General features: G+C 42.2%; 1 protein-coding gene and 1 long non-coding RNA gene across 4 annotated transcripts in view; one reads left to right on the top strand and one right to left on the bottom strand.

The window, feature by feature from the left end:
• Nucleotides 1-25,543, bottom strand: part of LOC129014135 (uncharacterized) — an 85,503-nt gene that overhangs the window by 40,891 nt on the left and 19,069 nt on the right. For 2 of the 3 annotated variants that reach the window (XR_010123834.1, XR_008494142.2), the window contains exons 3-5: nt 10,489-10,656; nt 6,958-7,075; nt 2,730-6,745 (exon numbers count right to left, since the gene is read on the bottom strand). This is a non-coding gene — a long non-coding RNA (uncharacterized LOC129014135). Of the gene's footprint in view, nt 1-2,729; nt 6,746-6,957; nt 7,076-10,488; nt 10,657-25,543 lie in introns of those variants that run through there. The other variant, XR_010123833.1, reaches the window with a different exon arrangement.
• Nucleotides 1-25,543, top strand: part of TMC3 (transmembrane channel like 3) — a 40,505-nt gene that overhangs the window by 4,056 nt on the left and 10,906 nt on the right. Inside the window, exons 3-14 of the mRNA XM_054451172.2 lie at nt 1,798-1,873; nt 6,693-6,774; nt 9,514-9,620; nt 10,492-10,590; nt 10,701-10,843; nt 12,308-12,455; nt 13,139-13,182; nt 17,040-17,187; nt 19,317-19,426; nt 22,450-22,528; nt 23,878-24,123; nt 24,844-24,972. Coding sequence (XP_054307147.1) covers nt 1,798-1,873; nt 6,693-6,774; nt 9,514-9,620; nt 10,492-10,590; nt 10,701-10,843; nt 12,308-12,455; nt 13,139-13,182; nt 17,040-17,187; nt 19,317-19,426; nt 22,450-22,528; nt 23,878-24,123; nt 24,844-24,972 — 1,411 coding nt within the window. The remainder of the gene's footprint in view (nt 1-1,797; nt 1,874-6,692; nt 6,775-9,513; nt 9,621-10,491; nt 10,591-10,700; nt 10,844-12,307; nt 12,456-13,138; nt 13,183-17,039; nt 17,188-19,316; nt 19,427-22,449; nt 22,529-23,877; nt 24,124-24,843; nt 24,973-25,543) is intronic.

Here is a 25,543-nt window from a genome sequence, read left to right as displayed (position 1 = left end):
GTGAAATCAGCATAGGTCTATGACTGGGCCTTGGTTTGGGCTGCCCCTCCCTGCTACCTCCACACCCAATCACCCCTCTGTCATAGCTCTTGTCACACCCACTGTCTCTCAGTCATTGTCTTTAAAGGTCTCTGTCATCCCTATTAGGTAGTGAACTCTTCCAGGGCAGAGACTCTGGTTTTTTGTTGCTGTTGTTGTTTGTTATGAAACAAGGTGTCCCTCTCACCCAGGCTGGAGTGCAGTGGCTGGATCACAGCTCACCACAGCCTCAAACTCCTGGGCTCAAGTGATCTTCCCACCATGGCCTTCCAAGTAGCTGGGACTGCAGGCATGTGCCACCACACCCAGCTAATTTTTTTTATATTTTTGTAGAGATGGGATCTCACTATGTTGCCCAGGATGGTCTTGAACTCCTGGGCTCAAGTAATCCTCCCACCTCAGCCTCCCAAAGTGCTGAGATTACAGGTGTGAGCCACCCCACCTGGCGGAAACTCTGTTTTAGGCAACTCTGTATTCCACTATGCTTGACCCAAAATAGGTGTGCATAAAATGTTTAAATGTTTTCAGAAAAAAAAAAAAATAAATCAGGATATAAAATGAATTGTTATTTGACTTTGATAGGCTTTTACCTTTTAAATGCTTGCAGCAGACAGCTCTATTAAGATGGCCCCAACATGGTAGTCATGGTATGGGGCAGGACATCAACCTTGCTCCTGACCTACATTTTGGTTCTGGCCAGAATGAAGTCAATGCATTGGTTGGGCTATTAAGATGGAGATGTTGCAATGGTAGGAAGAGAGATCCAAAACCAAGAACTCTGGTTAGGTAATGTTTTGGAGAGATCATCCTGTCTGTGGATAAAGGAGTTGGCTTGTACCTTGTGTTTTCCAAGGAAGGACTCAGACCAGTGGGTGTTATTGGGGGTTGCTGTGATGCACAGACCAGGGCACCCTCCCAAGTAAACCTGTCAAACTAGCAAAATGGCTAATTCAGAAGAACTAAGTTATTCAACACTGAACATAATCAAGCAGAGGGCATCCAACCATCAGATAATGAGCATCTCTGCATGGGGTGGTATATGATTAGGTTACCTTGAAGGTGACATTCATCTCTCTAAGAGCCTTTGACTTCAGTCTGTCCATGGCACTAACATTTATTTTCTAATCCTGTTATTCATTTAAGGTATGAATTTAATTGTCTATCCCAATGAATTTAGTCAATTTTCAGGACTGAACATTTAGGCAGAGATATCAGGTTAATTCAAGAGTGATCAATCGGTGTGTTAGAAGTTTGTTTGGGGTGAATCAGATGGTTCATGTCTATGTAGACATGACTTTCTTGCTCCCATTAATCAGACACCAACCTTTACTTGAGGCAGATTCTCTGAAGCCAGGTCTGATTTGCACTTTTAAACAATTGACTGCAAGAGGAAAATTGCTAAGTGGAGAGGCCGAGATGCACGTCTCTGCCACCAGGATTTCCAAAGCTCAGAATTCCCAGCCAAGCACCAGAATCAGGGAAGGCCTTTAAGAAATTCAGTTGTAGCTAATTTTGGTATAAATTCATCATTTTGAATTATGCATCCATTTAAATATTAAAGAAAAAAATTTTAAGGTGTTTTCTGATTACCAAAAATTAGACCATGAAGTATCTGTGTAACTCCATTCTCTCATGGCATCTTGTGCTGTATCATTTTTCAGGACAAGATGGCAACCTATTCCTGTTGCATTTTTACACATTTTGCAGAAATTGTAAGTGTGATACAATTGTGTTCACATCATGTTTTTCCTCTCTTAGACGAGCGAAGGACATTGTGCTGAAGTTCGAAGGGAGGCTGACCAGGACCCGAGGCTACCAAGCAGCAGGTGCAGAGGTAATACAGAACACACATGTAGCTGGGCCAGGTGGCTCACACCTGTAATCCCAGCACTTTGGGAGGCCGAGGGGGGTGGATCACGAGGTCAGAAGATCGAGACCACCCTGGCTAACACGGTGAAACCCCATCTCTACTAAAAATACAAAAATTAGCCGGCCGTGGTGGCAGGCGCCTGTGGTCCCAGCTACTTGGGAGGCTGAGGCAGAGGAATGGCGTGAACCCAGGAGGCGGAGCTTGCAGTGAGCCGAGATCGCGCCACTGCACTCCAGTCTGGACGACAGAGTGAGACTCCCTCTCAAAAAACAAACAAACAAACAAAAAACAACAAAAAAAACCACACACATGTGAGCACTGAGGTCTCCAGAGCCAGGCGGTTGTGTTTGCCATCACACTTGCCATCATACACAGGTTGCGAGTGCCAGTCTATCATACAGCTGTAGATCAGGATGATAGAGTTGAAAAGTATGAATTTCCCGACTTGGATTTTAGTCCTAGATGCCTTCCCTTCCCAACTGTGTGAAACTGGGTAAGCCTAATTCATCAGGAGAAAGGATGGCAAAAGTGATCTAGCACCTTTCCTGAGTTAATCCCACCCATATTCGTAGGTTTGATTCACTGTGTCCCTGTATACAGCTGTATTTCTTAAAATGAGAAAGTTGCAGGTATATGCCAATGCTCATTTTATAATACAATGTTAAGGTTTTTGTTTGTTATTTTTCCCATTCAGTTACTTAAAGGAAAAGAAAATTATCTGCTTATAAAGTCATTTCATAAATGTGTAGAAACAAAGAAAAATAAGTTCTCCTTCTATACCCCCTACTTCTCAATATAATATCATTTTAGAAATTTCACATCAGTCATTGCATAAATATATTATTTTCATACCATAATTGTAGTGTATATACATTTTTGTCTTGCCTCTTTTTTCACATAACACCATTATATTATTTTTTCCATGTTGCTATACAGTTTTTATATTTAATGGTTTTCAATGACTGTATGGTATTCCATCAGATAAATGTATATTAATTTAATTAGTCATTTGGCCGCTGGTGGATATTTAAATTGCTTCTAATTTTTCATTATTATTAATAGCCCTACGAAGAACATCTTTTTTCTATCTTTTTGAATTTTTTTCTTAGGGTGAATGCCAGAATTGCAATCACTATAGAAAAGACTGTGGTCCATTTATTGGCTTTTGATAAATATTTAAAGATTATTTTCTAAAAGCCTTGATGATTTATATCGCCATTATTAGTCTCATAATACCTGCACCAATGTTGATTATTATATTTTTTGTTTGTTATCTTAAGAAACAATAACTGACAGATACACTCTTTTTAGATTCTCTGAAACAAAAATATTCTTAATATAGCTTAAATTAAAGCTGGTCATAAATTTTACATGTCTGAAAAATTATAAAATATCAAAGAATCCCTAAGGACACATCTTGGCATTCTTTCTTCTTACTCTTCACAAAAATCTTCTTTAAAATTCTAATCTGTTTTCATGACCAAATCACCCATGACTCCTTACTCCTGCCACACTATGATGGAGTTTATGAAATAAATTATCTTTTTGTAGACATATGAACTACCAAGCTCTTTTGTTTTCTCTAAATAAGCTGAAACGCTACAGGAAATACAGTATTTCACCTGAATTCAAATGACCTATAATATATATATAACAATGAAAAGCTATTGAGACTTTCAGCAATAGTAAACTCAGTATGTATTAAAGGTATAACTTGATGATGGGCTGAATTATTACAAGCAGAGTTTTTACACTGAGTAAGGTAGTCCAGATTTTTATCTTGCTCCTCTCTCCTCCATCCTCTTCTGTAAAACACTCAGCTCGTGCTAACCCACAGCTTGTACTGGCTGTTCTCCCCTTTTAGAAAGCTACTCTTCCCATTTCTTTTTATTTTCCTTTTCATTCAAGTCTCAGCTCAAGTATGACCTCCTCAGCTAGACCTTCCCCGACCTTGTTTAAAGGGCCTTCTCCTCCAGTCCTAATAGACTGTGTCCCATTGCGGCATGGACTTGTTTGTGGCTGCCTTGTCTCTACCTGAATGCAAACTCCACACCAGCTGACATCTTGCATGTCGTATTCACTATCTGCATTCACAGGAAAACACAACCTAGGTGCTTAATACATACTATGAATAAATATACCTCTCATGAACTGTCATACATATTGTTAGATCTGTATGATACATACATATGTATGTATGTATAATATGTGTATGTATCACATATCTAACAATATGTATGATAGTTCATGTTGACATGTTGATAGGCCAACACAATCTAGGTGCTTAACACATACTATGAATAAATATACTTCTCATAAACTGTCATACATATTGTTAGATCTGTATGATACATACATGTATAATGATATGTGCATGTATCACATATCTAACAACAAGTATGATAGTTCACGTTGACAGGTTGATAGGTCAACACAATCTAGGTGCTTAACACATACTATGAATAAATATACTTTTCATGAACTATCATATAGGTTGTTAAATATCTTCTGGGTGGACATGTAAGTCTTTTCCAAAGAAAGAACTTATTCTTAGTTACCAAAGCTCAATAACCCAAACCCACAAGTAGGATCTATTTCTTCCAAGTTTAGTTTTTCTTTGTTTTGATTTTGCTTTGTTCTTAAATTTTGAATTATTCCTGTTTCAAGGCTTTTGCCGTGGAGATTTGGTATAAATCATCAGAGAAGCATGAAACTTTTTCCCCCATGCCTTACTGAACATGTCATCAACAAATCACCTTTTTCAATCACATTTTCCTTTAAGAAGTTCCTTTAGGCCAACTTGCATAGACTCTCATTCCCAGAATGAGCATCTTGGGCCATTCAGTCCAGTGCTCTCTAACCTGAGTTCAAGGGCCCTGGCTCCTCAAGCACTACTGATGGGGTGGTGGGGGAGAATTTTTACCCCCATCTACAAAAGTTGCCCGGCCTTAGCCTGTTGCATGTATGAAAATTCTCATACAACTTTAAATTTAAAGAGCACTCTGAATGCCACTAATCGAATCTTAGTTCTTATGCAGATGGAGAAATGGAATCCAAGGAAATAAAATAACTTCCCCAGAGACACATAGTGAGATAGATGTGAAATTAGAGCTAGAACTCAGGTCTCTGGCTTTCTGCTCTGTGCTTCTTAGACTTCAGAGCTTTAAAACGGGCCAGAGACTCAATGCTTTCCAACACCAAACCCTTGCCAAAGGATGATGGTGCACCCTTTCCTCTGGATACTGGGGGAATAAATGATCAGAAAGCCTCCATCTCCCTCTCTATACTCTAGGAGACAAGCCAGGTGAACAAAATTAAGGTAATGTAAGGTAGGATATGATAAACATTATGAGAGAGACCAAAATTATTGCTAGGGGAGTTTACAAATAGGAGAATTTCTTTTCTGGCTACAGAGATTCTGTGTTCATGGGAGTAGCTGTATTTGAGTTGGCTCTCAAATCATGAACAGAAGATGAACAACTTCTGATAAACTTCTGATAAAATTCAGATTTTCATTTACAAGCAGCCACTCTGGCCTCAGCAGACACGTCCAGAATGACATTATCATACATGTCTGTACTGGGACCATGTGTGGTCTTATAGTTCAGAATGTCATAATTACATTTGTAATCCCTCTTTCTGCAATGATATCATTTGCTTCCAGCACAAACCCAGATTGTTTGTGTGTTAAAATGCACAACCTGCTAACTTTGTTGGAAGCAGAACTAGTGTCAGGGCATGTCTTGCTTTATTCGCCTTTGAGAAATGTTTTTTAAACTTTTGGCAATTGAATCTTAAAAACATAAGACAATTTTTTTTTTTTTTTTTTTTGAGACCGAGTCTCACTCTGTCCCCCAGGCTGCAGCGCAGTGGCGCGATCTTGGCTCACTGCAACCTCTGCCTCCTGGGTTCAAGCAATTCTTCTGCCTCAGTCTCCTGAGTAGCTGGGTCTACAGGCACACGCCACCACACCTGACTAATTTTTGTATTTTTAGTAGAGACTGGGTGTCACTTTATTGGCCAGGCTGGTCTTGAATTCCTGACCTCATGATATGCCCTCCTTGGCCTCCCAAAGTGTTGGGACAGGTGTGAGCCACCACGCTAGGCCAAAAATACAAGACAAATTTTTAGACCTTATCCCCGACAGCTCTATCCAGGAAAGAGGCTGTAGCAGGAGGCGAGTCACACATTAGGGTTGGGCTCATTTTCAGGGTAGGCTCTAGACTCTTGGTCCTTAAACAGGGATGCGCTTGTAATCACCTAGGGAGTTTTTTAGGCATCTGGATTCCCGGGGCGCACTCTCAGAACCCCCTTAGGTTTATGACAGGATCAAGTGGATTTATTTAGATATCACTCCTCGAGTAATTTGTACTGCATCTTGTGGTTTTAAGATGTAATTGCCAAAAGTTAAAAAAAATTTTTTTTCTCAAAGAGCAAGAGATACCCCGCATCAGGAATGGGATGGCTAATGCAAACTGCAACCCTACAGAATATGCACTTCAATACAGGTACCACAGCTCGGGTGGTGTCTGTATTGAGGTGCATATTCTATGGGGCTGCAGCTTGCATTATTCATCCAAAGCCGGTGTCCATTCACCTGGTTAGGAGCACAGAGAAGGGAGCTACTTTGGTTCTAGTGCGGCTTAAAGGCCTATGAAGCCATAATCCATAATTAAAGGTACCAGAGGGAGTGTCTAGTATACTCCATTTAGGTGCCTAGTACTGCACAGCCATTGCCATCTTCATGAATGTGACCTCTCTAATCCTGACCCCTCTTGTCTAGCTCTGGCGGAAATTTGCTCGTCTCGCCTGTAACTTTGTGGTCATCTTCATTCCCTGGGAAATGAGGATAAAGAAAATCGAGAGTAAGTATTTACACTTGGAGAGTGGGGCAGGAATGCAATGCTAGTGGCCAGTCACAGCCTAAGGAGAGTCTGCTGTGTTCTGGTCCTTATGCTGTGCAGCTGAGGGCACTCTCATAGCAGAGTCACCGGGCTCCATATGGGACAACAGACCCAGAAGACAAGATACCTGTCCCCAACACCTACCAGAATGGGAACAGTCTCGACGTGGGCATTTCCACATTCCGCTGTGGCTCTGCTGTTCTCTCCCAGTTCATTCCTTCAGTCAGATATAATGCAAACCCCGAAAGGATCAAGTGAAAACCTATGACGATGAATAAGAGGGTAGCTCAAAGAATTGCAAAATACAAATACAAAAATCTGCATTTTCATAGAGATAATTGTGCCCATTTAGAAAACATACACCAAAAAATAAATAAATCATGTCTACGATCACACTGACACACACAATACCTGGAAGAGACTTAACAATAAGTCCAAAATATCCTATGGTAAAATTATACCACAGGATAGAAAAGTCTTGTTAAAACACATACAAAGATTTAATATTTGGAAGATGTTAATTTTCCAAAAATTAATTTACAAGTTTGATGCAATCAAATAAAAATCTCAATGTATTGTTTCCAAGTATTTAACAAAATGATCATAAAACTTATATGGAAGAAAAAATATCCAAGAGATTAATAAAAAAATTATAAAGAAGAATGCAAATGAAGTTGCATGATCAAGATATTAAAGTATATCATAAAGCTACAACAATTGAAGCAGTATAGCATAGTGTGGGAATTGACTGGCAAATCAAAGGAGTAAGCAAAAAATTCAGGAACAGATAGGAATACACTTAGACTTTTAGCATGCAACAATTATTGAAGTCAGTCTACTCCATAAATATCACTGGAACAATCGATTCAATTGTTTTAAAGAGTAAGTTTAACTCCTTCACTTAAAATTGATGGTATGATTGCAGAATGGAGACATATCTAATCATAAAAGTGAAGGAGGAAAAAGTACTGTTATATTTAATTACCTAAAAAAAGAAAATTTACATATATAAAAAATAAAGCTAAAAGTTAGATGACAAATTGGGAAAAACATGTTGAATATTTAAATGAATTAAGCACTTTGATATGCTGGCAGAAATGTAAATTAGGACAGTATTTCTTTTTTAAAAAAGTTTTAATATGTACCAAAGTCTTCAAAATGTTGTATACTTTGGTAACATGCTTCTGTCTCCAAAAAAAACAGAGAAAACCATAATAAACTAAACAAACAAGGCTGTAGTAGCTGCCATTAGTGCTGTACCCAGGTTGCCTTTCCTTGGCTAGTCTACCCTTTCCTCAGCTGCTGAGTATGGACTGCTTGTCACTCAGCTGCTCCCCTTCAGAGAAATGCCCCAGGACTACCTCCTATCACCCCAATCCCCCACTCACCACCTAGAGTCTAGAGGCAGTGACCATTGACAGAGGGGCATTCAAGTCTGATCCCTTGCTCCAAGTGGGACCAACTCAGTGGTACAATTCATGCTGCAAAGCTCCTGGTGGGATAGACTCAGCTAGGCTGCAGCTAAGATCGTGCCCTTCCCTGGCTCTTTCCCCTGACCTTCCCTGACTCCTTCACAACTTCTCTACGGACAGTGCTTCCTCAACAAATCACCTGTAGTCAAATCCCTTTCTCAAGCTCTGCTTCTAGGAAACCTTACCTTAGACAGAAATTATTTATTATAGAACTATTCACCCTGGTGAACAGTTGGAAATGTCCTAAATGTCAAGTCATGGGGAATAGTTTAAGTAAGTTATGGAAAATTTACTTAATGGAACAATAAAATTTATTTTATAGAAGAGTATTTTTGGCAAGAGAAAATGCTTGTAATATATTGATAATTGAAGATGTATGCTGGAGAGAAATGCCAATCTTATACAAGAACATTATTTGTATAGAATAATTGTGGAGGGTTACACTGAAAATTTAATAGAAACTAATTCTAATCATGATTTTAATTTAGTGATCACAGAATAGGTAATTTTTCTTGTCCTTCTGATGTTTTGTGTTTTGCTACTCATTATGACAAACATAAACTAGATTTGAAATAAAAATTTAAGAGTTTTTTTTTAATGACATAAATGACCTACTCCAGAATGCTGTCAAACTGTTGCCTACATCCTCATCTGAGTTCTTCTATGCTCTAGGATTTTCTCAATAGATATAAATTTGTTTTTACTACGCTTTTTATTTTAGAATAAGTTTAGATGTATAGAAAAGTTGGAAAGAGAATTCCCGTGTACCCTTCACCCACTGTCCACTATTGTGAACATCTAGCAAATGGTGTTTTATCTTGAAATTAAGGCAAAAAGACCCTTAGCAAAATCCTCGAAATTCTCAAAATGATGCAAAATAGATAAGAAATATGCCAAATTCTTAAAAGATGCTGATACTTGTTAACATACATGAAATATTGTAAATTTGATAAGACCATTTTAGATAAATAAGTCATTAGGGAAGTGACTATCAAATAGCATTTTAGGCAAACTAGAGACTTTTCCTGCCTATAGAACTGATAGATATTCAGGGGCATCTTGATCTGTCTAAGTTAACACTTAGGAAGGAACACCCCGACTGGTACAATAATGGCATTCTTACTCTATGTCCCGTGGATGTAAGAAAAATTATGGAGTTCTTTTTGTAGGACTTCTTGCACTATGAGGATTTTATTTAAACTGTTCTCATTATCTTGTCTTTCTTTAGGTCATTTTGGATCTGGCGTTGCCTCCTATTTCATATTCTTGAGATGGTTATTTGGAATTAATATTGTGCTCACCATTATGACAGGTGCTTTTATTGTCATTCCAGAGGTAAGATGTTTCAGGAAAGAAAAAAGTACCACTCATTAAAAAGAGGAGACATTACAGCCGTCGCATAAAATGGCTCCTCTGGTTATCATTGTTGGGATGAAAATATATGTGTTTGTGTAAAGCAGGGCTTGGCAAACTTTTTCTGTAAAGGGCCACAGAATAAATACTTTAGGCTTCATGGGCTATTTGGTGTCCGTCACAATGACTCAAATCTGCCATGTAGCACAAAAGCACCTGCAAACAGTTTATCAACCAGTGAATGTAGCTGTGTTTCAATAAAATTTTATTTATGAATACTGAAATTTGAATTTTATATAAATTATTTTTATTTTTTTCCCCAACCACTTAAAAATGCAAAACTATTCTTAGCTCTTGGGCCATACGAAAAGGCCACGTGTTGGATTTGGCCAACCAGCCAGTTTGCCAGCCCAAAGTTGAAATAATACCCAGACCGTGTACATTATTCAGATGATGCGTACACTAAAGCCCAGACCTCACCATAGCATGATATATCCATGTAACAAAACCGCACTAGTGCCCCTTACATTTACATAAAGAAATAAAATCCATTTCTCAACTAAACTTCATCCTCAAAAAGTAAATGGGCCATTTCCCAACAGGGGCCTTAATAATCCACCCGTAGAAACCATGTCTAGCTCAGAGAGAGTACATCCAGGTGAGCTCTAATCAGGCAAAAAGAAAATCTGGTCGCTCAAGATTAATTTTTCATTAATGAAAATCAAGCAGAAATCCACCCCCTGGAGATCTCTTATGTGTGGCATTTTCACAAGCACATGGAGATCAACCTCTCATTTTCTCCCGGTCCCCTCCCACCCAGAGGACCACATGACATGCTTTCCTCTCTCACCAGCTGATTGCAGGCCAGCCCTTTGGAAGCACAGCCAGGAAGACCATCCCCAAGGAGCAGGTTTCGTCTGCCCAAGACCTGGACACCGTCTGGTCTCTGGGGGTGAGGTTGATGCTTGGCCACACTCTTGTCTTGAGGGAAGGGGTGAATGGGCCACAGTTCTGAGACCTGTGAACGGGAAGCAGAAATGACACTGAGTGTTTTCTTTGCAGGGCTACCTCCAGTACTCTGTCCTCTTCTATGGATATTATGGCAGGGAGAGGAAGATCGGGAGAGCTGGTTACCGGCTGCCCTTGGCGTATTTCCTAGTGGGGATGGCAGTGTTTGCTTACAGCTTCATCATTCTTTTAAAAAAGTATGACTGCTCGATTTCTCAAAATACATATCAAGTGTTATGATATGTGTAATGTCATCTAATCTTGTCAATAGCCCTGTAAAGTTAAGGCATAGCTGTATCCATTTTACAGATGAGAAGAACCAAGGCTAAAAGAGGCATGTTCATTTTAACAAGTACTTATTGAACACTTACTGCTTCGTACTAGGTCCTATATTGCGCCTGGAAATACAGGAATCATATAGATTTACCAGTTCATGTAATTTTAGACAATGTGGTAGCTGCACTAATAGGGACATAAGCAATATGATCTAGGTGACCAGAGGTTGCAAAAAGCAAAACGTCCTCCTTTGGTTGTATGTTTGTTTGCCTGTGACCTAGCTACAAATTCTGCAAAGGCCAAGCTTGTCTGTGCTGTGATGCAGTTGGCACCTCTAGGTCATCACTGGGGAGGCAAAATGCAAAAGAAGCAATCTGGTGGGGGTTAGGAGCCCTGCACCACCCCCAATGTGAGACCTGTAGGAACTCACCTTCCTTCCCTGAGCCTCACCTGTAAAATGGGCAGGTTGGCTCAGAACATCACCAAGTCTTCTGTGTGGGAGCTAGAGAAATGCAGACTGATAGGAAGACTCCAAACCCTGGGGAAAAGCTGGCCCCACCCACGCTGGCTCATCTGCTGCTTCTGCTTGATTTGTGTAACCACCCTTCATCACCCTACCCCCTTGTGTCATGTTAGCAAAATGCAGATAGAAGCACTTGGGGTAAAAAAGACAATAAACAAATAAACAAAACTTGAGGAGGTGCATAATGACCTGGGGGCCTTCAGTTCCCCTGACGCTTTCCAGCTTAGCTCCTGGTGGCTTCTAGGACCCACATGGAAGACTCGGGCCCTTTACTAGACATACAGTGTAAGAGACAGATTACAGCAAACTTGGAAGCAAGAAATATGGATGGAGAGGAGAGCTTATTACAGGAGAAAGGCTCTAAAAAGTAGGGGGAGTTTCACCTAAGGAGGGTTCATGACTCCTGCCTTCAAATTATCTAAATAAATGTGTGAAAGAGGGACTCAGCACATTATGTGGAGTCCCACGGGGTAGAGTTCCCATGGGAAGGAGCTCCAAGAAGACTGATTCAAAGGAAAGAATTTTATTTCATAATCACAGCTGCACAGAGATGAGAAAAGCTGGCTCCTGGGGCACACACACCTGCAGTGACCTGCTGGGCACCACAGTGGTGGGAGTCCTTGTCAAATGAACTCATATAATAACGGGCCATCGCAGTTTTCACACTGTTCCAAAGTGTTGCTGAAGTCACAAGCATGGGCAGAAATCCAGTCGGTGCTGTCCTGTCCAAGCTGTGACCCGAGGAGCTGCGTCCACCCAGAGGGGTGCAGCCTATGCTAATTCACACAAAGGCTCCGTGGGTGCTAGCTACAGCCCCCTATTCCTGAGACTCCTATGACCTGTTTGTGCTCCTCTTTCGCAGGATGGCTAAGAACTCCCGCACGAGCCTTGCCAGTGCTTCCAACGAAAACTACACCTTCTGCTGGCGGGTGTTCTGTGCCTGGGACTACCTCATTGGAAACCCAGAGGCTGCAGAGAGCAAAACAGCTGCCATAGTGAACAGCATCAGGGTGAGTGAATGAGCCTGTGCAGCCTGTGGGGGTGGGCAGCTCGGGGTCAGAGCTAGCCGCTGGCCCTCAGCTGGAAGCCAGAACCATCCGCTTCCCATTGATGTTCATTGTCCAGGGCAGTTGTTTCCAAAGTGAGGTGAACATGCTCCAGGAAATGTACCAAATGACTCAATGAAGGGAGGGAGAAACATTTTGAAACTCCTTTCTTTTTAAATTTCTCCATTTTATCCTTTTAAAATTTCAGTTTGTATATTTTAGATAATTTACATCATGGATTATTACCATGTTGCATGTATATAACCTGAAAATAAGCGAATACATATATGTGAGGGATATAGGCTTTTACTTTTAACTTAGAAAATAATGCAATCAAAAATATTCAGAGACTTAGCTCTATTGAACTATACAGACAGCTAAATGGTGCACTATTTTGAGAAAAAAAATCTACTTAGATAATTTAAATTACAGCCATGCTATCTCCCAATCCCTCTTCCCAACCACCAATATCTTTTTTCAATTGATTATTAGATCATTGATATCTAATTCATTTATATCAATTGAATCCTACAGAATAAAGTCTTAGACAATGAAGGTATGAGCTAAATTACTGGGTAAATTATTTCTAATGATTTATAATTAATGATGATGCTAAGCTTTTATTGCTGTATGTATTTTTCTTAAAGGAAGCTATACTGGAAGAACAGGAGAAAAAGAAAAGCAAAAACCTGTAGGTATTATTACTCCCCATGTTGAATTCATTGATAAGTTTTATTTTTAGTTTGGTACGAAAACTACCAGATCATCTATATCTTATTTTCATAATTGTCAGGCAGCTCTTCTTTCTTCCTCTCTCATAATGTGATCTGAGGGAACTGAATGATTTTCCTTAGCAATATTTAGGACGACTTCCTCCTTCCATAGATCCTGTAACAAGGGTGACAAGGTCTGAAATTGACCAATTTCTTATTTCTTACTCTTTTATTTAGATAATAAAAGAGGTATTTTGAGCACCAACTTATGCTGGTAAGACTAGTTTTATTTAGAAACAAGTCATAAGACACAAATATTATCCAGTTGGTGTTCACAAGCCTTTCAAGATGATTTCTTAGGTTCAAGATTCTTCTCAAGGTCTTGAGAGCTATGCTGGTGAGGGTGAAGCCCTTCAACCAGAGAACTAATGCAACGGAAAGCCATTCCCAGGGAAGGGCAATGGCCCTGACCTCATGGAGACAGGTAGGTCTGTTCATCCCACACCCTTACTGGTTATTTAGCCCTCGTGATTAGTTTCTATAGTGCAGAAAGCCCGTTTAGAGGACTTGTAGAAAAGGACATGGGGAATTAAGGAAACACACCTAGCCTCTGGAATAATGAGGGAGCTTAGGAGTGGGGGAGGAGTTGGAAAGGGCTGTCCATAGGGAGTCAGAAGACATGGATTCTAGTCCTCTCTGTCATTAATGTCGATGACCTGGGAAATGCTCCTGAACTTCATGAACCTGAAGTTCCTCACCTATAAAACTATGGGATTCTGCCATCTGATTCTTTCTCTGTAGCGCTCCTCCACCAGAGTTGATAATAATAATAACATACTGTGCCATGTTGTTATTTTTACCAAGCAAAGTGACATTTATCATCTCATTTGGGAATATTTCCTCATTGTGCAAATCAAGGGCCAAAACACATGTAGAGGGAAGAGTTGTGATGTGCCCAAGGTCCCCAGCGGGTAGAAAATTCATGGAGAAGATAGTATACCTTGGGCACCCCTTCAAATCCTCTTGGCCATACTTTTCTCCAGCCCTTGCTACTGGACAGGACTGTGCAGGCCACCACCAGCTGCACGCATGTACCCCTTGCTGGTACCCACTGTTTGGTGCCCCAGGGATCTTCTGAGGCTGCTGCATAGGGCACTCACAAGATCCTAGTCAACACACATGCATGTGCAACCACGAGGCTGGGTGCAATGCTGGGAGCGAATGCTCATGGAGCTACCTTGAACTGCTGGGAATAGAATAAATGCTTTCCTATTTCACACTGGGCAAACAGTTCTGTCAGGCATTTCATAAGCCCCTCAGAAGGCCCTGCATTTGCCTCTAGCTGCTGCCAACCCCATTGCATATCCTTGTACTGATGGCTCCTCTCTCCTGCTCCACTCCAGGACCTCCACTCCTGCTTTCTGGGATCAATCTCCACTCCTGCTTTCTGGGATCACTTCCCAAATAAACTACCTGCAAAAAGGCCTGGGATTCCAGGCCTTAGCCAGGCTAAGACAAGCTCCAAAGTTGGCAGAAGAAGGTGCCTTCAAAATAGGCCAATCGAAGTCAGACAGGGAGTTGTCCTCCAGTGTTAGAAAAAAATGGATGTGTTTCAGTTAAAACCAGAAACATGTATATAAGTACTAGAATCATTACTGATTCACACATCTGCCCTCAGTATCAGAGGCATATGAGACGTGAGACCAAATTAGGAAAGAGATGAGCCCCGTATCTCCTATCTCATGGGGAATTAGTTGCTCCTTTATTTACTTATTCATCTAGCAAATACTTATGAAGCATCCGTATATGCTAAGCCTGTTTTAAGAGCTGAAGATAACAGCACTGAAAAAGGCTAAAAAGCTTAGAGCTTACTTCTAAAGGGAAAAGACAATTAAGAAACTACCAAAAGAATAGTCAGATGTTGCATAGCGACAGGATCATATTCCAAGAAATGTGTCTTTACACAATGTTGTCCTCGTGTGAACATCATAGCATGTACTTACACAGAGCTAGATGGTATAGCCTACTACACACTACTAGGTATAGCCAATTGCTCCTAGGCTACAAACCTGAACAGCATGCTACTTGTACTAAATACTGTAGGCAATTGTAACACAATGGTATTTGTGTATCTAAACATATCTAGACATAGAAAGGTACAATAAAAATGTGGTATAAAAGATTAAAAATTGGTACACCTGTATAGGGCACTTACCATGAATTAGCTTGCAGGACTGGAAGTTGCTCTGAGTGAGTCAGTGAATGAGTGATGAGTGAATGTGAAGGCCCAGGAAACAACTGCATACTAGTGTAGACTTTATAAACACTGTACATTTAGGCCTCACTAAATTTATTTCTTAAAGTTTCTTTAATAATAAATCTTAGTTTACTGTCACTTATTTATGAACTTTTAAATTTAAAAAAACTGACTTGTAATACTTACAATCACATTGTACAGCTGTACAAAAACATTTTTTCTTTATATCCTTATTCTATAAGCTTTGTTTTATTTTTAATTTTTTTTAACTTTTAACACTTTTTTTGTTAAAAACTTAGACCAGGCTGGATGTGGTGGCGCACACCTGTAATCCCAGCACTTTGGGAGGCCAAGGCAGGCAGATCACCTGAGGTCAGGAGTTTTGAGACAAGCCTGATCAACGTGGGAAAACCCCGTCTCTACTAAAAATACAAAAATTAGTCAGGCGTGGTGGCAAATGCCTGTAATCCCAGCTACTCAGGAGGCAGAGGCAGGAGAATCGCTTGAACCCAGAGGGCAGAGGTTGCAGTGAGCTGAGATTGCACTATTGCACTCCAGCCTGGGCAACGAGAGCAAAATGCCGTCTCAAACAAACAAAAAACAAAAACAAACAAACAAAAGACTAACACACACTAGCCTAGGCCTGCACGGGGTCAGTATAATCAATATCACTGCCTTCCACCTCCACATCTTGTCCCACTGGAAGGTCTTTAGGGGCAAAAACATGCATGGAGGTGTCATCTCTTATGGTAACAGTGCCTTACCCTGGATGCCTCCTGAAGGACCTGCTTGAGGCTGTTTTACAGTTAACATTTTGTTTTAAATAAGTAGAAGTATACCCTAAAATAATGATTTTAAAAATATAGTAAATACATAAGCCAGTAACAGTCATTTAATATCATTATCAAATACGTACTGTACATAATTGTATGTACTATACTTTTATACAACTGGCAGTGCAGTAGGCTTGTTTACACCAGCATCACTACAAACATGAGTGCAATGCATCGTGCTACAATGTCCTAGGCCATAGGAATTTTTCAGCTCCAATATAATCTTATGGAACCACTGTCATATACGCAGTCCGTCATTGACCAAAATGCCATTATGTGGCACATGACTGTACAATGTCAGATTCATTATATGGGATGACAGGCAGAATCATGTGTCCTCCCTTTCTCTCTTCCTCCCTGCCTTCCTTCCTCCCTCCCTCTGCTGAACACACTTACTTGAATTCCTATATCTTTAATGTGCATACCATAAGACTCCAATTTTAAGTAGCGAAGCTAGAACTGAAACCCAAATACTCTGACTCTAAAACCAGAGGCATTTATTTGTTTGTGTTTGTTTCAAGCCCCACTGATGCAGGCTGGTTGAATTTATGACTGGTTGTTGATCTCCTAGGAAATTAGGAATTCTAGGGTGCTGGGTGGGGTGGGCTGGAAGAGCATTGATGCTTCAGGGCAGAGAATCCTCTTGGCAATGGATGTGTTCCAGTCCCCAACTAGTGTTGTCTTTGCATCACGGTACTGTGAGCAGGACCCTGTGTATCATTCTCATGCCTGCTTCTCTCCCCAGGGCAGTGACCATCTGCCTGAGGATTATTGCCAACATCTTGGTGCTTCTCTCACTGGCTGGGAGCATTTATCTCATCTACTTTGTGGTGGACCGGTCCCAGAAGCTGGAGCAGTCGAAGAAGGAGCTGACACTCTGGGAAAAGAATGAGGTACCCACTGCCATTACCTGCAGCACCCTAGAAAAGAGACACAGCTGGGCACGGTGGCTCATGCCTGTAATCCCAGCACTTTGGGAGGCCGGGGCAGGTGGATCACTTGAGGTCAGGAGTTCCAGCCCAGCCTGGCCAACATGATGAAACCCCATCTCTACCAAAAACACAAAAATAAGCCGGACGTGGTGGTGCACACCTGTAGTCCCAGCTACTCGGGAAGCTGAGGCAGGAGGATTGCTTGAACCCAGGCGATGGAGGCTGCAGTGAGCCAAGATCACGCCACTGCACTCCAGTGTGGGCAACAGAGCGAGACTCTGTCTCAAAAAAAAGAGAGAGAGAGACAGACAGAAAAGTAGCCTGCCTCTCTGTTTCTTATGTAAGTTAGGTGGGAATATCTCTAGGGAAAAACTTTAGTCCTCTTGTCCTAGAGCATTGACTATAAGGACTTTGAGCCAGAAGGGCAGCACTAAGGCTTGGCAATTTTATTCATCTCCTTTGGGAAAGAGTATGATTCAAAAACACCTTCAAGCATTCACACTGTTCTCTACCTTTGAGCCTCACCGACTGTGTTTTACCTTTTGCACATCTGTTTCTTCACATCCATGTTCCACATTCCTGCAGACTGGAATTAACAACGGCACTTATTCCATAGTATGGATTAAAGTTGACCAGGTGCCATTTGTGAATATTTAGGTAGTTTCTGAATATCTAAATGACAAATAATGCTTCCAGAACCAGCTCTTCACAAATGGTTTGTTTTTTAAACAATCATCTCCCCCACAACCCCCGTTGTGTGAATATTCCCATAAATAGAAAATCACCAAGTGAACGGTTATGAACAATTTTGGAATTCTAAATACTCATTTTAAGACCACTGTCCTGAAAGGTTGGCCCAATTTATCTATACAGATTTGAAAGGCAGAAATAGCACAAAAAGCACCTCTCCAACCATTTCTATGAAAATTATTTCCCTCTGTTGGGATTTAAAAAGAAAGGTGTGTAAGATGGTCATCAATTTACCGTGTGCATATTTATCAATGTACAGTAATTTATCAAAATCTGAGTCTACCCTAGATAATCTTTTCCCATGCCTCTATTTTATGCCAATTGAGTTACTGTGTGCTTGTATGTTTACAGATAGAAATATGAATAGTTTTTTAAAGATATATTCAGAAATTATTTCTTATTTTATCTCAAACATCTTCTGTACCAGCTAAAACTCCTCTTTCTTCTGCTCTAAGTACAGAGAAACAAAAGCCAGGCATAATTCTCTAGACAATTAATCTTCCATGTACAGAAAGAATATTACATTACCTCTCAGGCTTTCCTTTTCTATTGGTAATAGTTGCAGTTATTTCCATCTTCCATCCAAGGTCAGGCAAGTATAAATACCGTGAGATGGTAATTGGGGAAAATGTGGCAGAAATGCTAGTGAATCCTTTTTGTTTTTTGAGTCAAGGTTTCACTCTGTTGCCCAGGCTGGAGTGCAGTGATCCAATCAGAGGTCACAGCAGCCTCGAACTTCTGGGCTCAAGAAATTCTTCTGCCACAGTTTCTCAACAAGCTGGGACCATAGGCATGTGCCACTTTTTTTTTTTTTTTTGGTAGAGATGGGGTCTTGCTGTGTTGCCCTGGCTGGTCTTAAACACCTGGCCTCAAGCAATTCTCTTGCCTCAGCCTCCCAACGAGTTGGGACCACAGGCATGTGCCAGCTTTTTTTTTTTTTTTTTTTGTAGAGATGAGGTCTTGCTGTGTTGCCCAGGCTGGTCTTCAATGCCTGGCCTCAAACAATTCTCCTGCCTCGGCCTCACAAACCTCCCAAAGTGTTGGGATTACAGGTGTGAGCCACCGCACCTGGCCTAGTGAATCCCAAATGGCATGTATGAGTGTCCTCAGAACATTTAAGGAGAGTTCAAAAAAAAATTTTAAAAAAAGGCCATGAAAAAGTGGTGGCCGCCTTTTGAAAAAAGCCAATTAGCAGAGATTTGGGGGGATTTTCCATGGAGGATCCAAGGACTCTGTGGATACCTACTGATCCAATATTAGGGAAAGAGATCAAATGCACATGGTGAGGCTTGGTGGGGGGTCCTGGGAATGCCTGGCTCTGGCATATGCTCTCTCAGCAGGTCAGTGTGGTGGTCTCCCTTGTCACCATGATAGCACCATCAGCCTTTGACCTCATTGCTGCCTTAGAGATGTACCACCCCAGGACCACGCTGCGCTTCCAGCTTGCAAGGTACAACAGTCCTGCCCAGAAATGCCACCTGTGGCTCACCCATGTGCCCACCCACAGTGGGAATGTAAGTGCCTCAAGAGCCAGGGCTTGCTTCTTTTCTCTCAGACAATCAGCACAGAGCTTTACCTATGGATGCAACTCAAGAAAAGCATAACCCAAGAGGAGGGATAGGGGAGGAGGCAGGGGAAGAGGAGAAGGAAGGGAGGAGGAGGACCAGGATGACAAGGGTAGAAGGAATGCATGAAAAGGAATGAAGAAGAGGAAGAGGAGGAGGAGGAGAAGGGAAAGGAAAAAAGGAAGAACAGGCAGAAAAAGAGGACACAAAAGGGAACCAAGGGTCGGGCGTGGTGGCTCATGCCTGTAATCCCAGCACTTTGGGAGGCCGAGGTGGGTGGATCACCTGAGGTCGGGAGTTCAAGACCAGCCTGACCAACATGGAGAAACCCTGTCTCTACTAAAAATAAAAAAAAAATAAAATAAATAGCTGGGCGTGGTGGCACATGCCTATAATCCCAGCTACTCGGGAGGCTGAGGCAGGAGAATCACTTGGCAGAGGTTGCGTCAAGGTTGCAGTGAGCCAAGATCACGCCACTGCATTCCAGCCTGGGCAATAAAAGCGAAACTCCATCTCAAACAAACAAACAAACAAATGAACAAAAGGGAACCAAGAAGAGGTCTGGCAGTGTGTCTGGTTTTCCCCACTGTTCTGTTTTCTCAGTGGTTTAAGTCTGAGTGGTGAGAGGGACCCATGTTGTTTTTCCAGACGCAAGAAGAACAGTCAATGCTTTGTGAACAGTTCCCCCAAAGTACAGACTCAAAGAGTTCCTTGTAGATATGCCTGGAAGCTTTGCTAGGACAGTCAGTGGCTGTGACAGCAGGTGGTTGAGGAAAACCTGAGCAACAGTAGGCTGATGCACCTGAGGGGATGTCCTGGGACACCTTCTGTGGGAGTCAGAACAACCACACTCATTTTGAGCGCTGGCTTTATCAGTATTTTCCTGAAAAATTTGCCTGTCCTCCCTGGAGTATGGTCTCTTCATCTACAAATACAGCTACTGTAGTAGGGCTGGGTGAGGCATTGTTAAACTGAATGTGGCAGAGGGAGGCAGTGAGAGCCCTGCTTACCTGCTCCCACCTTCAACCTGGTCTACACTAGTTTCTCCCCGTTTCCTCTTGTAACACCTAATAACATTCTACAGAACTAATTTTCCACAGACCACTTTGGGAAGATTTGCTCTCATTCAGGAATTGGCAAACATCTCCCAAAAAGAACTAGATAGTAAATATTTGTGGTTTTGTGGGTCACACAGTCTCTATCACCACTACTCAACTCTAAGGTTCTAGCATGCAAGCAGCCACAGACCACATGACGATGAACAGGTGTGGTCGTGTTCCAATACAACTTTACTGACAAAAATAGGCAAGGGTACGGTTTGGTTTGAAGGCCATAATTTCCAACCCCTGAAATTCAACTGTCATTTCAAAGAGAGAAAACATGACTAGGAAGAGCATGGAGTTGGTCAAACCTTCATGGCCCAGGGTAGATCTGGGATGAGCCTCTCAGCCCCCTGGCTCCTATTCCTGGTTCTTTCTGCTCCACCCAACACATCTTTTGACCTGCAAGGGAGAAGCTCCTTCCTCACTAGCAAGTATTGGGTGGAATCAATTCCATTATTGCATTTGGTCTAAAGGCAATGCTATTATATAAATTGGCCTCGTTATTCATGTTGAAAACTAGAGAAACAGAGGCATCAGAGACTTCCCCCAGACAAATTAGGGCTAATTCTGGTAATAAGCATAAGACATATTATTTCAGTTCCATTAACTCACCAGCAGACTGTGTTACCTTCTATCCAAGGCACAGAGTGATGGTAATGCCAAGACAGCAGGAGAGGAAATGCATTCAATCCTTCCTTTGGCCAACACTTACTGAATACACACTGAGGGGCTTGCCTTGTACTCAGTACTGTAAATGCACTGTGCCCACGGGAATCCCGTCCCAATTCAGAGGGAGAGCCCATGTGAGTTACAATGCTGTCCCCTGGAGATGCCACTTTCCTGTTTCTCTGCCCACTGCCTGCACACGGGTGGTCAACTTTATACTTGAGGAGATGCGGAAGGCCTGGGGGGATGGTTTCAACTTGGAGTCTTTTCCTCAAGATAAAGATGCTTTCCCATCAACTTTCTCAATTGGTTTCACGATTCTCCCATCAATTGGCTTCATTTTTCTGCAAGGGCTAGATGTTGTCTCATTGAAGTGTGTATAAACCTGTCGTTTCCTTTCTCACTTCATTTTCCCAGACAGGTTTCCAGTAACACCCAAGGCCGCATCCTGGGAAATTCCATGATGTGTTTCCAAAACCTTCCAGCACTGGGGAAGCTGACATCAAGTCTTTGATCATTGGCTGATCCAGACTGTTGCTGGCAGGTTCCATTCACTCCCAGTGGCTGACAGGGTGTAGCTGTACCCACAGCTTTTCAGTGCTTCTGAGGGATCCAGCCTGTATTTCAGAAGCAGAGCACTGAGGTCCTGAAATTGCATTCTGCTGCTTTTTAATTGTGTGAACTTGGGCTGGTGACTTAGCTCCCTTTGCGCTTCAATACACTTGTCCCTTAAGTGGGGATTATTACAGAGCTGTTGTGAGGATCAAATGAGATAATGCATGGGAAATCAATTCATAAACCAGAAAGCATGACTCATAAACCACACGTTAGGGCCCCACTTCCTAAACTCACATTTTCTGCTACACTAGTGTTTGTAAAGTACAGATCCAAGGATGGGCTATAGCAGAGTCACCTGGAAAGGCTGTAAAACAATTTCCAGACCCCTTCCAGACCTTCTAAGGGTAGATTCTGGAATTCTGTCTTTTTAAAAATGCCCTCAAGGTGATTCTAGAGGAAACCAAGTGTGGCAGCCACTGCCTTAATATATCCATCACAGTCTCTAGAACCATGTGGGGGCTCTAGAACCATGGACTTGTGTGCCATGGTCTTGTTTCTCAAGGTGGGCTTGTGGCTTTCAGGGTCCTTGTGCTGTATCTGGGAAATCTCTACAGCCTGATCATTGCTCTCCTGGACAAAGTTAATAGCATGAGCATTGAGGTGAGTGCCCATCCCAGATAGTTGCCTGCCCCACCTCTGCCCTCCCTGCTACCTCCTCCCAACACCAGGGTCATCATCGTGGACAGGATCACTGCTTATACTTGTACTCCATAACCATGTGCAAAACTTGACTTTGCTGGAGTCTTCTCAAGGTAAGGAGAGAAAAATTATCCCTGTTTCCCAGATAAAGAAACTCAGGCCACGGTGCCTGGCTAGTAAGTGATGGTGCTGGGATGAGAACTCCAGAATTTTTGACTCTTTGTATCATACTACCCCATTTCTTTGAATCCCATCAGGAAAAGGCTATCAACAGCTATTGCAAATGATCACAGGAAGAGCAGCAGGCCATGGGACTCACTCAGAAAGTCAGGACAGAATAATCATTTCATGGGGAACAGTTCAGAGTGGACTTGCTGTCCCAGCACAGCAGGAGTATCTGCTCCCAACCTAGAGTGGCTTTGGTGTCCACCTTTTTTTTTTTCTTCTTTGAGACAGGGTCTTGCTTTGTTGCCCAGGCTGGAGTGCAGTGGCACAATCATTGCTCACTGCAGCCTCAGCCTCCCTGGGCTCAAGTGATACTCCCATCTCAGCCTCCAGAGTAGCTGGGACTAGAGCCGCGTGCCACCGCATCGGGGTATTTTTTTTTCTCTTTTTTTAATAGAGATGGGTTTTCACCATGTTGCTCAGGCTGGTCTCAAACTCCTGGGCTCAAGCGATTCCCCTGCCTCAACCCTCCCAAAGTGCTGGGATTACAGGTGTGAGGCATTACGCGCAGCCTGATGTCCACTTTCAACCTGCCCCACCTGTAAGGATATCATGAATGGTGGAGGAAAGGGAGGAAGAGAGGGGGTGCTCTTTTAGGGTTGTTTGCCCAAATCATATCACACTAACATCAAATTTCAAGGCTTATAGGCAGACGAGGTCACAGAGAGTCATTTTTCTGCATTGGGGCTTTGAGGTTACATAGACCTGGGTCTTTACCTGACACTTACTAGCAGCGTGACCTTGAGCATTAGGCTTCAACTCATTGAGTTTCAATCTCCTTATCTGAACATGGGTTAATAATCCTTATCTAAAGCTCTTGTGAGGATAAGTAGAGTTAACATGTGTTACCTAAAACAGTTTCTGACCCTTACTAGGGACGAATAAATACTATCCATTACACCTCTGTGTTCCCTTATTGGGGCCTACTCTAGTCAAGTGGTGGTCTAGAAAGAGAAAGAGGATGAATGATTACTCCCAAGCAATGCAATGACACCCTTGGGGTCCATGATGGATTCTTATTTACAAATATGTGGACCGCCATTTTTCTTTCTCCTCTCCTTCCCTCCCTCTCTCTCTCTCCCCAGGAAATGGCTACCAAAAATAACACAAGTCATTGGATAGATTCCACCACCTTCTTTGCAACCAGGACAGCCCCTGAAGAAGAGAAATGGTCCACATCTCGGCCTGGAATGGGGCTCAGGAGAAACAACACATGGGCCTTGGAAGAGACCAGCATTTCAGCTTACACCATGCCTCTCATAAAGGCCAACAAGACTAGCCTCTACACTCAGAGTCCACAAGACCAGTGCTGGGAGACATACGTTGGTCAGGTGGTTCTCTTTACCCTTACAAAGCTCTGTCATATCCATCTCATCACTTAACCCCAGCAACTCTCTGAGCTGTCACTGCCCCATCTTACAGAAAAAAGAAAGAAAAGTACAGTGAGGTTCATGATTTTCCAAGCCTCAAAATTAAAAAAGAAAAATAATCAGTGCAAAGACTCAGCCAATATTGACCATGTGCTGGGTCCTGTTCTAAATGCTTGGTCCTCATAAAAGTCCTATTATTGCCACCCTTATAGGCACAGATGAGGAAACTGAGGCACAGTGGTCAAGTACTTGCCCAAGGATACAGATAGTAAAGGGCAGAATGAAGTCCTGAACCCAGGAATCTGCTCCAAAATCTGTACCCTTAACCATGTTGTACAGAAAACCTCAACCCCAAGGTATTATCCCATGGAAATGAGTCACCAGCCTCGAGTCTCCTGCAGCTCAGAAGCACAGACCTTAGATTCTTTCCTAGTTTCATGTGATGCTGGCCTCAGATAAAATTTGAATTCAAATTACCTAATATTTATTGAGCACCCATTATGTACCAGAAGCCCAGTCCTCTGCCCACTGCAACTTACAAAGATGAGAAATGAAGATGCCATTGGAGGGGCCCACTGTCTGGGGCCCACAGGAATGAACAGAGATTAGGAGCACCCTGAAGGAAGAGTGACTGTGGGAAGGGTGGGGCATGGTGGCATCCAGGGACGCCCTGTGTTTCAGGAGATGCTGAAGCTCTCCATCATTGACATGCTCTTCACTGTGGCGAGCATTCTTCTCATAGACTTCTTCCGAGGACTTTTCGTGCGGTACTTAAGTGACTACTGGTGTTGGGATCTGGAAAGCAAGTTTGTAAGTAAAATGCTGTGCCTGTTGGGAAAGTTTATATAGCCAAATCCATCCTTTGTCATGCTGTGGCTGGGAAACAGTCCAGCATAGTTGAGGGGGACACACGGAAAGAGAATACAAGTGGGAAGAGACGGGTGCAGAAAGCTGAGCTTCTACTTCCTTTTTTTTTTTTTTTGGTCTGTTTTTTGTGTTTTTTGAGACAGGGTCTCGCTCAAGCAATCCTCCTGCCTCAGCCTCCCAAGTAGCTGGGACTGTAGGCACATGCCACCATGTCCAGCTAGTTTTAAAAATTTTTGGTAGAGATGAGGTCTCACTATGTTGCCCAGGCTAACCTCGAACTCCTGACTTCAAGTGATCCTCCTGCTCAGCCTCCCGAAGTGCTGGGATTACAGGCATAAGCTACAATGCCCAGCCCCACCCCTTTCTTAACATTTACCATTTGCTGGGATGGCCCCACAAGCACACTGATCTCTAAGTGTTCATAAGAGCAAAGAAGTCTATATAGGTGTCTGTAATTAATTGGTTCATGCAAAGAACTTTGAAACTTGTTTAATGCACAAATTTATTTCCTCTT

This window comes from Pongo pygmaeus, chromosome 16 (genome assembly GCF_028885625.2).
Source record: "Pongo pygmaeus isolate AG05252 chromosome 16, NHGRI_mPonPyg2-v2.0_pri, whole genome shotgun sequence".
NCBI classification, from domain to species: Eukaryota; Metazoa; Chordata; class Mammalia; order Primates; family Hominidae; genus Pongo; species Pongo pygmaeus.
Note: the sequence above shows the minus strand (reverse complement) of the source record. Positions and strands in the feature narration are given on the sequence as shown.